The sequence below is a fragment of the Cnephaeus nilssonii genome (assembly GCF_951640355.1).
Source record: "Cnephaeus nilssonii genome assembly, chromosome: 3".
Taxonomy (NCBI): Eukaryota; Metazoa; Chordata; class Mammalia; order Chiroptera; family Vespertilionidae; genus Cnephaeus; species Cnephaeus nilssonii.
The window spans coordinates 8368358-8381327 of NC_137074.1; the positions used below are offsets into that span (position 1 = coordinate 8368358).

The window sequence follows — 12970 nt, forward strand, 5'->3', positions numbered from 1 at the left end:
CCTGGGCACAGGCACAGGTGGTGAGGAGGTGGGAAGGGACCTGGGGAGGCTGGTAGCAGAGGTGAGAGCTTCACCAGGAGGCCGAACAGGGTGGGGCGGGATCCCAGTGGAACCTCGGACCTCAGGGTGGTCCCTGGACCAGCAGCATCACTAAGCAGGTTCTTGGCTGCACCCGAGACTTGCGTATTTGGGAGCCACTCACCTGCGTTTTCACCAGCCTTCCGGAGGCTTCTGCCACAGCTCCTGGGCACCACCGCCCTGTGGGGTCTGGTGGAGCCACTGGGTTCTGAGTCGGGTTTCTGGAACCCCTGAACCTCATACCAGCTCCTCTGAGCTGCTGAGGCCCTGCCCACGGGGCCAGGGAGGTGGGACCAGGAGAGTGCTGGGGGTGGCGTCACACTGGCCCCAGTGTCCTCAGCCCCAGAGCTGCACTGCATCAGCACCGCCGTGTGTGGGTGCACCCCAAGCCCCTGTCCCCTGGGGCTGCTCCCAGGGTGATTGCAGGCTGGCAGCCTCTACCCCGACAGGAGGAGGAGTCCCCGAGGAGCCGGGGGTGGGGGGTCTTCGGCAACACAGAATCGGGGGGGCTCAGAGCAAGAGCGAGGTGTCTGGACATGAGTCTGAGGACAGCTGACCTCACATGACAGCTCGATGTGGGGACCCAGGACAGGGTGCTGCCGTGAGGGAGGTGGCACTGGGTGAGGAGAAGGGAAGACACTCCAGTGTCACCTAAGAGGAGTCAGCGGTAGCCGCGGCTCTACAGCGACATTGGGATCCGGACCAGGGGCCTTGGGCCGAGGAGGAGTGAGAGGAGAGGGTGCTGTGGCCCCCAGCTGCGGAGCTGGGCCGAGGGGTGAGGGTGACAGCTGGCTCCTCGGGCTCCTGTCACTCCCGCTGGCCTCTCCTCCGGCCTTGGCCTCCCTCTTCTCTCTATATCTGAGTCCTGCCTGGGCACGACCGCTTATACTCTTGGACCCAGACCCAGGTGTGAGGCACTCCCCCACCGGGCAGGGGCTCGCGGGCATGGCTGGTGTGGGGTTTCTGGGGGCTTGGGTGGTGCCCGCTGACCCGGGGGCTCCTCTGCTGTCTCCTCACTCCCCTGCAGTACGTCCGCCTCTCCCAGGACACTCCCTCCAGTGTGACCTACCAGCTCATGACGCAGCACTGGGGCCTGGATGTCCCCAACCTGCTCATCTCGGTCACGGGCGGGGCCAAGGACTTCAACATGAAGCCTCGGCTGAAGAGCGTCTTCCGCAGAGGCCTGGTTAAGGTGGCCCAGACCACAGGTAAGTGGGGAAAACAGGCCAGACCACAGGTAGGTGGGGAAAACAGGCCAGACCACAGGTAGGCAGGGACACCAGGCCATACCTGGCGGGTGGAGAAGTGTCTGTTCAGATTCACCCAACCTCACCTGCCTGAAGCACCTTCCTTCACCCCCTACTGCCATCCCTGGGCTTGCTCAATGGGGCAGACGTGGCTCCACGCAGCTACCTGATGGTGGTGCCTGCTGGGCATGGAGAGGAGGCCGGAGGAGTCTGTGTTAACCGTGAGGTGTCGGTGAAGCGTCTCTGTCAAAGAGTCTCTTTGAACTTACGCCTGAAAATGGGTTTGAAAGCCCTGCAGGGGCGGGCGTGAGCGTCAGAAGCACAGGTCCAGGTGTCAGGTACCTGCACGGCAGGGTGCACACCAGGACCCAGGGGCCTGCCTGCCCTCCGCTCCTTCCCCAGGGGCCTGGATTATCACCGGGGGGTCCCACACTGGCGTGATGAAGCAGGTGGGCGAGGCCGTGCGCGACTTCAGCCTGAGCAGCAGCTGCAGCGAAGGAGAAGTCGTCACCATTGGGATTGCCACGTGGGGCACCGTGCACAACCGAGAGGGCCTGGTCCACCCCATGGTGAGCGCTTGGCCCCTCCTGGGGGGGGGGGCAGGCTCCGAGGGGGTGCTGCTAGGGTCTTAGGGTGCTGCAGTGGGCAGGCCATCATCTCGGCACTGGAGTAAATGCACCATGGAGGGAAGAGGCTGGGCAGGAATAAAGGAGACACGGGCTCTAGTCCCCCACACCACAGACCCTGGTGACCCGGGACAAGTAGCTGACTTGGCTGGACTCTGGTTTCCCGCCATAAGATTCCAGGATCGGTTCATAAAAGGTCCCTAACTTGCCACCACTGCTCACCTTAACGGCTGCCCGGATGTGAACTGGACTTAGCAGAAGGAAGTGGCAGGGCCAAGATCACACGGGTGAGCACCTGCATTGTCTGTGGACAGTTAGTGATTATAAATGTCATGGCTTAAAGCCACAGAAATGGCCTCCCCCACAGTCTGGAGACCAGGACTCTGAGATCGGCATCACTTGGCCTAAATCAGTGGTCGGCAAACTGCAGCGTGCGAGCCACATGCGGCTCTTTGGCCCCTTGAGTTTTTAGCACAGGCCAGCTTAGGAGTACCCTAATTAAGTTAATAACAATGTACCTACCTATATAGTTTAAGTTTAAAAAATTTGGCTCTCAAAATAAATTTCAATCGTCGTACTGTTGATATTTGGCTCTGTTGACTAATGAGTTTGCCGACCACTGGCCTAAATCAAGATGCTGCCTCCTAAGGCTGTAGGGAGAAGCCATTCCTGCCTCTCCCAGCTCCTGGTGGCTGACGGGTTTCCTTGGCTTGGAGCCGCATCACTCCAGCCTCTGCCTCTGTGGTCACAGGCTGAAGATGGTTATGGTGGCATTTAGGACCCAGCTGGACAGTCTAGAATAATCTTCCCACGTTAAGACCCTTAACTTGGTCACAATTGCAAAGACTTTTCCCAAATAAGGTCACATTCACAGGTTCAGGAGGGTTAGTCTCTCGGGGTTCTTTTCCTGCTCCCCTGCAGTCCTCCAGGGGTTCTTTTCCTGCCCCCCAGCCCCCCCTTCTAGCATTCACCATATAGAACTTCCTGTCCACGTGTCTGACTCTTCCTTGGCCACCCCCAGGGCGGCTTCCCTGCCGAGTACATCATGGACGAGGAAGGGCAGGGTCACCTGACCTGCCTGGACAGCAACCACTCCCACTTCATCCTTGTGGACGACGGGACCCACGGCCGCTATGGGGTCGAGATTCCCCTGAGGTCCAAGCTGGAGAAGTTCATTTCGGAGCAGACGAAGGAGAGAGGAGGTGAGGCAGTGCGCTTCCCCGGGGCGCTGCGGTGGAGAGGGGAGCAGGCTGGTCTCGGTGACGGGGGCCCAGCTGGCGGCGATCGGGACGTCCCACAGGCGGGGCGCTTAGGGCACAGTCTGAGCACATCTGGATGTCTTTACACTTAGCCCGGAGGTCATCTGCTCGTGCCCCGTGTAGCCAGGGGCAGGAAGTCAGGGCAGGACCCGGCTTTTCTGCTCACTCTCAGGTCAGAGACCATCCTGCGGTCACTTTACAAGCTCGACCTCAGGTCAGAAGTAAGAAAGTGTGCCTTGGGGTCCCTGGCATCTTTTCCCCTGTGGGTGGGATGGGATGGGATGGGTTCTCGGACAATGGGGATCAGAGACAGGGTTCGGGATGCGGGCAGGAGCCGGGATAACGGAGGCTCTGGCTCTGTCCCTGGGTTCATCAGGTACCTTGAGAGCAGAGGTTCCCAAGCTTTGCTGCACATCACAGTCCCCTGGAAGGCTTGTCAATCACCCCCCCGGGGACCGCCCCTGGTCTGTGACTCAGGTCTAGGTGGGCAGGAGCTGCTTCTAGGCTCCCAGGTGACACTGACTTGCTGGTCGGGGCCACCCTCGGGGCCCTGCTTGGACTGAGAGACCCTGACCCTGGTGGGAGTGTTAGGCTAGAGTGTGTGGGGACAGTGTGATTGCGGCAGCTCTGAGAGCAGGTTTGCTGCTGGGGAAAGAGATTTCTAACAGGACCCCTGGCTGCAGGCTGAGGAAAGGCTCGTGGTGGGGCCAAGCGTCTGGACAGAGGACTGAGGTTTGGTCCCCGTGGTTCTGATGCTGTGCTCCCGGGCCACACGGTGCGTTATGCCCACCTGCTTGAGGTGCCCCAAGGCCTGCCCAGACTCGAGGCGCCAGGAATGGGCTGCAGAGAGAAGCAGGGCGGTCACGGGGAGGAGCCATCACGAGGCTCTTGAGTTTGCTCCCTTACGTAGGACAAGCAGATGACGTGTGGCTCCACAGCGTCAGCCTTTATTTATTAATTTTTTTGTTCATTCTCACCCAACGATATTTTTCTATTGATTTTTCAGAGAGTGGAAGGGAGAGGGAGAGAAAGAGAGAAACATCGATGTGAAAGAGAGACATCGAGTGGTTGCCTCCCGGGAGATCGAGCCTGCAACTGAGGCATGTGCCCTTGACCGGAATCAAACCTGAGGCCCTTCAGTCCACAGGCTGACACTCTAACCACTGAGCCAAACCAGCCAGGGCCAGAGTGTCAGCCTCTGAAAGCGGCTTAGCACTGTGACGCTTCCTCGCTATTAGCCTGGAGCTGCAGGGGGCGGGGAAGCACCCCAGGTGGAGCGGAGCCCCACGTTCCCTCCTTGGGGCTCTGTGCTTCGTCCCAGGTGTGGCCATCAAGATCCCCATCGTCTGTGTGGTGCTGGAGGGAGGACCTGGCACGCTGCATGTAAGTACTGGCCAGTGGTTAGGGGCCCCTGGGGGTCAAGTCCTGCTGCAGGTGGGACAGCTGACCCAGCGCTGTTCCCAGCATCCTCTTGGGTCACTGGCAGGAGAGGGTGAGGAGCTGCCCCCAGGAGATGGAGGAGGGGCAGTCCCCCGTGCGGCAGGGCCCTCTCCAGCTGAGGGGGGACGGGGCGCTGCTTTGGCCCTGGGCGATGGACCAGTAAGAGGGGCTCCAGAGGGGACTGCAGCAAGGATGGGGGTGACGGTCCCCTGCTTCCAGGACTGGGGCAGCCATGGGTGTGGCAGCTGACCTTCACGGAGGTTCCTCAGTGGTGGTAACGTGCTGCCCACGGACCTTTATTCAGAACCCACTCCACAGTGTGTGGCTCACCTCGTTCTGGTACCTCCGTGCAGGATGCATATGACGCCCCAGCCTGCCAATTTGGGGCAGGAGCAGAGAAAATGTCGTTAAACGTTCAGTCACCCCAGGAGGTGAAAATGAAACTCTGGGGTTTCCTGGGGAGATGGGGACCAGATGGGGACCAGATGGGGACCCGCCATTCTCGGGCTCCTCCTCGTGGTTTTCCCGCTCATGGCACAGCATCTGTTCCTGGGCAGGCGTCCTGCCGCTGGGTGAGGGGCCCCTTCCCGAAGCTGCGATCACACTGGGTCCCTGAGGGCCATCCCTCGTCGTCCTGGTCTCACCCCGAGCCTCAGTGAGGTCTGGCCCAGGCAGCACCCTGTCTCTGGAGATGCTCTGGTGTCCTCTTGCTCTGGTGCTGTTGAGTGACAGGTCCGGAGGAGATGGTGTGTCAGCTGTACACTCCCCGGCGTCTCAGGACTGGCCGCCTCTCCCCTCGGAGCAGTGGCTGCTGCGGCACCGATCAGCATGTTCAGTGAATTTCACCAGAGCCCTCAGCTCAGGCGTTAAATGCCGTCAGAGAGTTCTCCTTTTCGGGAAGTGTGAGAGTGGCGAGGGATCAGGTCCCGCTCACGGCCGGCCCCTGACTTGCAGACCATCTACAACGCCATCACCCACGGCACCCCGTGCGTGGTGGTGGAGGGCTCGGGCCGCGTGGCGGACGTCATCGCGCAGGTGGCCGGCCTGCCCATCTCCGAGATCACCATCGCCCTGATCCAGCAGAAGCTGGCCGTGTTTTTCCAGGAGATGTTCGAGACCTTCACCGAGGGCACGATCGTGGAGTGGACCAAGAAGGTGAGGCGGGCCGGCGCGGTGGTCACCGGGAGCTGCTGGCTCCCAGGTGCCGGTGGCCTGGTACACAGGACCAGGGCATGAGCGATCCAGAAACAGCCCCAGGGGCCTGGGTGGTCACGGGAGTGATCTGCAGAGGGTGGGGGCTTTGAGCTGGGCAGGCAGAGGGCCCGGGGCAGGCGGGCGGGCTTCAGCCGGGGAAGCACGCTGTCCTGCCGAGAGGGCGTGCCTGGAACCTGTCACCCACAGAACTCCATGCCCGGCTGGCGCACTGCAGGTCAGGAGCTCCTGGGTGGGAGGCCAGGATGCTGGTGCTTGGCCAGGAGGGGGGCAGAGGGATGGGGAGCCGAGATTAGGGCAGCCAAGGTGCTGCCTGGTCATGCCCACCCCGAGCCTGGGGGGCTCAGGGCCTCTCGGTATGTTCATAGAGGCGCTCTGGGGTTGACCGGACAGGGAGGCAGGCAGAGCGTGTATAGATGGGGGCCACCCCTGGCTCCCACCCCATGAGGTAATCTGGGAGGCACCTCCATGCTTCCTCGGAGGCATCAGTGGGCATGGGCCTCTCCTGGGGATCTTCAGGTTTAGTGAGTATTCCAGGGTACCCTCCAGAGTGTTTGGGAGGCTGCAAGGCCTGGGAGGGAGCTACAGATGGGCAGAGAAGCTTCAAGGACCCCTTACAGACAGACGGGGTGGGGCGTTCACTCTAGACTGTAGGGCAGGAGTCCTCCAATATTTGGAGGCTGTCTGGCTCAACTGGGAGCCCTGCGTCACTTGGAGTGGACTCAGAGGCAGCCATGTCCCCAATCCAGGTTTCAGGGCGCCCCAACAAACCCACAGCCATGACCCCAGCCTCCAAGAGTGTGAGGGAGTGTGGCTGGCTCAGCCCTCAGCATCCCATGAAGCCCGTGGCCAGCGGGGTGAGCTCAGGGGAGAGCCCCCTGCACCCTGGTTCCTCTGGTCATGCTGACTGCTGTCTCGGGGTTGGGGGGTCCGCCATCCTGAGCTCACATGGTCCCTGTCTCCTGGCAGGATTCTCAGTGAGGGCACTCAGCACCTCTCTGATCCCCGTTTCCCCGACAGCAAGGTGGGGCTGCAAAGTCACTGGGTCTGTATCCTTTATCCAGCTCCATGGAAGACGGACGGGTCAGGCTGCAGACATTCCTGGAAATTCCGTCTTAAGTGCCTGATGTATACCTTCCAGGGCAAGTCTGTGGAGCACCGTAGCCCCCACTATGTCCAATTTCAGGCCACATGGGCGGTCATGCCCACCAGCCAGAGACCACAGGGACACTCGTAGGGGACCAAGTGAAGGAAGATGCCCCCTCAGGAGCCATGGGGTGGGGGAGGGGGACGCTGGGGGTCTGGGCCCTGGCGGGGGCGGAGGCCAAGGCAGCCAGCTCTCTGTGGATGGGAGCAGGCCCTGCTTCGGGTGTTTGTGGTGGCGCAGGGACCTGTTCTTGTCGGCGCTTCCTTGGTCTCCGGGTGAGCTTGTTCGACGTGGATGTTCTGGAGCCTGTTTTTGCCGTGTGTGCAGGCCGGTTTGTGAAGACTCTGAAGTCGGCTGTGAGCATCAGCTGGGTTCCCCACGGAGCCACGGGGAATGGGCGGGCAGGCCCAGGGCCTTTCCTGGTTAGTTGATAAATTATTCAGGCAGTTCTCAGAACCGAATCTAACCCACTGTTGTCCAGAGGTGCCTGTTTTTTTCCACTCTTCCTTGTGAGTCAAGGCCCTGAAAATGGCACTCATGTAATGGCACTCGGCCATCCAGGGGTGGCCCCTCATTGTTACTCTGGTTCGAAGGAGGGGACCCCCAGCTTCATGGTCATGAATAGTAATTCAGAGCTGCCGGTTGCTCAGTGGTTAGAGCATCGGCCCGCAGACTGAAGGGTCACGGGTTCGATTCCAGTCAAGGGCACATACCTCAGTTGCAGGCTTGATCGCTGGCCCTGGTCAGGGGCGCGTGGGAGGCAGCCAATCAATGTGTCTCACATTGATGTTTCTCTCTCTCTGTCTCTCCACCTCCCTTCCACTCTTTCTAAAAATCAATGGAAAAATATCCTCAGGTGAGGATTAAAAACAACAAAACCAACCAAACAAACAAAACCCAGTAATTTCACTCAGCAAATCTCGAGCTGTGTCTACACCGTGGTGGGCGGCAGGGTGAGCAGGTGGCCTTCTCCCCCAGACGCTGCCACTGTGCACGGGGACACCAGCCACGGCTCTCATCCCGGGGCTCACAGCCGGCACCGAAGGACTGTGTCAGGAGGACACACTCGCCCTCTCTCCATTGCTCTTCTTGCCTGTCACATAGGGACAATGGCACTGAAACTCGGAGGACGGGACAAGGACCTTTATGCAGAGTGCTTAGTTTTTGTCTCCACATGCGCACTCCAAAGATGGTAGCTGTGATGTGAACCAAAGGCGGGTTAAGTTCAGGAGACACTTGAGCTGGGAGACGGTGGGACTGGGAGGCCAGGGGTTATTTTGGAATTGCCCTGAGAGCTGCACCCTGAGGGATGGGGAAGGTTGGGGTTTTAGGGGTGGAGGTGAGGTGTTTGAGGGTGCCTTCTAGGTGGGGAATGGCGGGTCTGGAAGCATGAGCAACAGGCTGGGCGAGGAGGGGGAAGGAGGGAGGCCGGGTGTGGTCAGCCTGAGGGCCTGGGGGTAGTGCCTGAAGCTTTGGGGGCCATGAAGGACCCGTGGAATGTGAACGCTGGCCTCAGGGTGAAGGGGTTACGGGGAGCAGCAACGGGTAGCAGGCAGGAAATGATGTCATAGACAGACAGGTGCTAGATAGATGATAGGTATATGTCTGGTATATATCTATCTGTGTATCTGTTCAGCCAGTTCTCAGAACTGAATCTAACAGTGGGTTCTGAGAATTGGCTGAATAGATAAATAGATAGATACATAGATAGATAGGGTGGCTAGGTAGATAGACATATAGATTGGTAGGTAGGTAGACAGGTAGGGTGAGCAGATAGATATGTGGATTCATAGATGGATAGGTAGGTGAATAATTGGATGGATGGATGGATAGATAGGTAGGTAGGTAGGCAGGCAGGTAGAGCGAGGAATGGCAGGGCCCAGGCAGGAGGACCAAGGGAGAAGTCTTAAGTTAAGCAGCACCACCTCATGGGCAGGGTGGACACTCTTTACACTGTAGCTGTGTTTTCTACACCACAGACCACTTGCAAAGATCACGTATTTGGTACCTAAGCATCTTCATCTTCACTGTCCAGGGCATGGGGAGTCTTTTGTGTTGTAAGAGCTTTGATGGTCCCGGCCACACAGGCAGGCAGGACTCCTGCTCTGGCTCCGAGTCCGGGGCCTCCATTCTCCGGGGGCCCCAGGAGGAGGCAGGAGGCCCGCTCATCACTGGGACCCCACTTGGGGAATGCTTGTTGCAGATCCAAGACATTGTTCGGAGGCGGCAGCTGCTGACCATCTTCCGGGAAGGCAAGGATGGCCAGCAGGACGTGGACGTGGCCATCCTGCAGGCCTTGCTGAAAGGTGAGGAGCCGGCACGGTGGGGGCCACGGGGAGAAGCTAGAACAAGGGTGTTCGGGCCCTGAGTTCTGGTCGGTCGGACACACTGGTCGGAGGGCGGCTGGCAGGTGGGTGCCCATTGCCGACGGTGGGGTGCAGGCGCCTTTCTCAACTTGTCTTTTTAACTGAAATCTGAGCATGGTCATTTACCTCTTTGTGGCCATCCTGGTTTCTCATAAAATCTCAGGGTAAAAAGAAAGAAGCTTGGAATTCCCACTCCTGACTCCCCACACTTGGTTCCATGCTTGAACTCCCTGCCCCCCACAGCAGAGTCAACACGCAGCGGGTCCTCTGACCACAGAGCCCTGGGCAGTCCCCTTGGTCTGGCCTCTGCCCTCTGGCCACTCTTCCCAGGCCCACACGTCCCTCTTCTCCCTCTGCCGAGGAAGTGAGTACCTCCTGTCCTCCCTGTCCGCCGGCTCCACGTGGCTGTGCTGGGAACACACCCCACACAGACTCTGACGCAGAAGCTTCCACGAGACAGTGTCAAACGTGACCTCTTTTCTGTACGTCCACTCTGTGCCCCTCCGTGACAGAAGGACTGAATGTTGTCCATAAAACCTCACCTAACCAACGAGATGGTTAACCTTAGACTGGAGACTTCGGTTTAAAGGCCTCCGTCCAGGAAGATTCTTGCTGGAACAGAGAAGAACCGGGGAGAGCGGGTCCAACAGAATCAGAGCTGCTCCGTCCTGGCGGCAGCAGGCCAACGTGTGGGGCTGGAATAAGGAGGCGCGACTCTCTGCCTGCCTATCTGGTGGAGGCGGGTCTGAGGGTGTCCCAGCACAGACGGGCCGTGGAAGCATCTCGTCTGTCTGTTCCCTGCCTTCTCTTACGGGACCAAAGGTCCAAGAGAGGGACACCAGGCAGCTCATTCCTGGGGACATCCCAGGCTGCTGTGGCCTTCAAAGGCCAAGACAAAGGTGGTTGGGGGGGCATTGAGTCTGACCATCAGTGCCCGGCTGGGAGAGAAAGGACCCTACTCGTGGCTCAAGATGGACCCCAGGGCCCTGGCTGGTTTTGCTCAGTGGATAGACGGTCCCGGCCTGCAGACTGAAGGGTCTCGGGTTTGATTCCGGTCAGGGCGCATGCCCGGGTTTCAGGCTCAATCCCCAGTAGGAGGCATGCAGGAGGCAGCAGATCTATGATTCTCTCTCATCATTGATGTTTCTATCTCTCCCTCTCCCTTCCTTTCTGAAAAAAAAAATAAAAGAATAAAAATAAAAAGATGGACCCCAGGGACGTGGGGCACCGAGTCCCGGCAGCCTATGACGATGTTCAGAGGCAGCAAAGCTAACGCTGTGGTCGTGGTCCCCTCTTGCAGGTGCTGAGTGGGAGGGGCGTGAGCAAGCCTCAGGGATTGGAGTGTCCCGTCTTGATCTTGGTGGTGGTCATGCAGGTGTTGATGGAGTAAAAAGCTGTCGAGCTATTCTTTTAAGATTTGCGCACTATACAATTCCGTTAACCTCGACGAAAAGCTTTAGCAAGGTGATGTTGGCATAGCTCCATGTTGTCACAGGTGTCAGAACTCGGCTCCTTTTTGCGGCTGAGTGTTATTCCGTCAGGAGCGGCATTCTGTCGTCCATGCATCTGTTGTTGGGCATTGTGGTTGCCTCCAGTTTGAACACGCCCATTTGTTTTCATTTCTCTCGGGTCCACGTCTAGGAGTGGAATGACGGGTTCTTCAGGGTGAGAGTATGTTTAACTTTGTAAGAAACTGTCAAACCGTTTTCCAAAAAACGGTAGTTTACCTCTCTGCAGCCTTGCCAACGTGTGGTATCTATTGTCAGTCCGAGGCTGCAGCCACCCTGGCAGGTGGGAGGTGACCTCTCCCTGTGGTCCCCTGATGACTAACGATGTGAGCATCGTTCCCTGGGCTTGTTGGCCGTGTGGATAGCATCTTGGTGGAGTGTCTTCCAGACTACTTGTCCATGTTCACTTGGTTGTTTGTCTTTTCACTTTTGGGTTGTAAGAGCTTTGATAGATTCTAATACAAATCCTTTGTCAGAGGTAGGTGCTGGGACATTTTCTCTTGGCTCCTGGTCTGCTTTTATGTCTCCTTCAGGGTGTCTTTGAAGAGCAGACGGCTTAAGCTTTAAGGCATTTTAATTTACCAACTTGTTCCTTTCATGTTCATGTTCTTTGCACCCTGAGAAATCTTCACCCATCCCATGGTTGCAAATACTTCCTTCTGTTCATCATGGCAGCTTGAGGGCACGGTTCTTATGCTTAAGTCTATGATCCACCTGAGTTAACTTTGTGTGTGGTGTGAGGTAAGGGTCAGAGTTCTTCTTCTTTTTTTCTTCTTCCCCAAGCAACACCCTGTGTTTTAAAATGTTAAATCCGAAAGAGAGAACATAAACTAGTTGGGCAAAATACTTGCATGACCTGGGTGAGGTGGTGGTTTTGTAATCAAGACTGAGAAGGAGGGTGGCAGCTCCGTGGCGGTGACGTTTTAACGCGAACGTAGAAGGGCCCGCCTTTTGGAGACTGGAGACTGTGTGTTCCTACAACTTAGGGCTTGACCAGGAGGTGGGCTGGGCAGGGGAGCTGCGGGGAGCCAGATGGCGACCAAAACCCAAGATTCCCTGGTTCGAACAGTGGAAGGAAAAGCTTGTATAAAGGTGTGTGTGGGGGGTGGGGAGGGGGGGGCGGGCAGACTTTGCAACGGAGCCCTGTACTCATTGAATTAAAATCACTGAGAGCTGAGGCTGGTGCCCGGCCCGGCCTCTGGCTTTGTTAGAGGGCAGGGCTGCTGATGGACAGTGGCTTTGAGGTGCAGCTTGAAGCCTGGGATGCTGGGTTTCTCACCTGCAGCCTCTCGGAGCCATGACCACTTTGGCCACGAGAATTGGGACCACCAGCTGAAGCTGGCCGTGGCGTGGAACCGTGTGGACATTGCCCGGAGCGAGATCTTCACGGATGAGCGGCAGTGGAAGGTATGGCCTCTCGGGGCTGCCCTGGGGGCGGGGGAGGGGGTGTCGCTGGGCCCACAGGAATCGTGCCGCGGGAGCAGGATGGCCTCTGTCTAGATCCAGCCCTCCCCTGGGTGTGGAGGGTGGCCCAGCCAAGTTTCTCCTCCCTAAATTGGAGACCACAGTTGTCCCCATCCAAGGGGGTTGAAGCCCGGGTTACGGGGGGCGATGTCCAGATGCAGCCCCCCCACGGCACTCTCTCTCAGCCTTCAGAGCTGCACCCCATGATGACGGCCGCCCTCATCTCCAACAAGCCCGAGTTTGTGAAGCTCTTCCTGGAGAACGGGCTGCGGCTGAAGGAGTTTGTCACGTGGGACACCCTGCTCTACCTGTACAAGAACCTGGACCCCTCCTGCCTGTTCCACTGCAAGCTGCAGAAGGTGCTGGCCGAGGAGCCGGAGCGCGTGGCCTGCGCGCCCGCCCTGCCCGCCGTGCAGATGCACCACGTGGCGCAGGTGCTGCGGGAGCTCCTGGGCGACTCCACGCAGCTGCTGTACCCCCGGCCCCGCTCCAGCGACCGGCCACGGCTCTTGCTGCCCGTGCCCCACATCAAGCTCAACGTGCGTGCTGGTAACGTGGCCCCCGCTCCGCGTGGCCTGCATGCTGGGCCACTGCCTGTGTCCTTAACACTTTGCGAAAAAACA

The 12970-nt window shown here is 58.6% G+C and overlaps 1 protein-coding gene across 4 annotated transcripts in view; it reads left to right on the forward strand.

Moving 5' to 3' along the window:
• Positions 1–12970, forward strand: part of TRPM2 (transient receptor potential cation channel subfamily M member 2) — a 48110-nt gene that overhangs the window by 10282 nt on the left and 24858 nt on the right. For 3 of the 4 annotated variants that reach the window (XM_079766595.1, XM_079766597.1, XM_079766596.1), the window contains exons 5-12: positions 1106–1286; positions 1728–1894; positions 2973–3153; positions 4532–4593; positions 5605–5805; positions 9213–9315; positions 12169–12290; positions 12533–12886. In XM_079766595.1, coding sequence (XP_079622721.1) covers positions 1106–1286; positions 1728–1894; positions 2973–3153; positions 4532–4593; positions 5605–5805; positions 9213–9315; positions 12169–12290; positions 12533–12886 — 1371 coding nt within the window. Of the gene's footprint in view, positions 1–1105; positions 1287–1339; positions 1345–1727; positions 1895–2972; positions 3154–4531; positions 4594–5604; positions 5806–9212; positions 9316–12168; positions 12291–12532; positions 12887–12970 lie in introns of those variants that run through there. The other variant, XM_079766598.1, reaches the window with a different exon arrangement.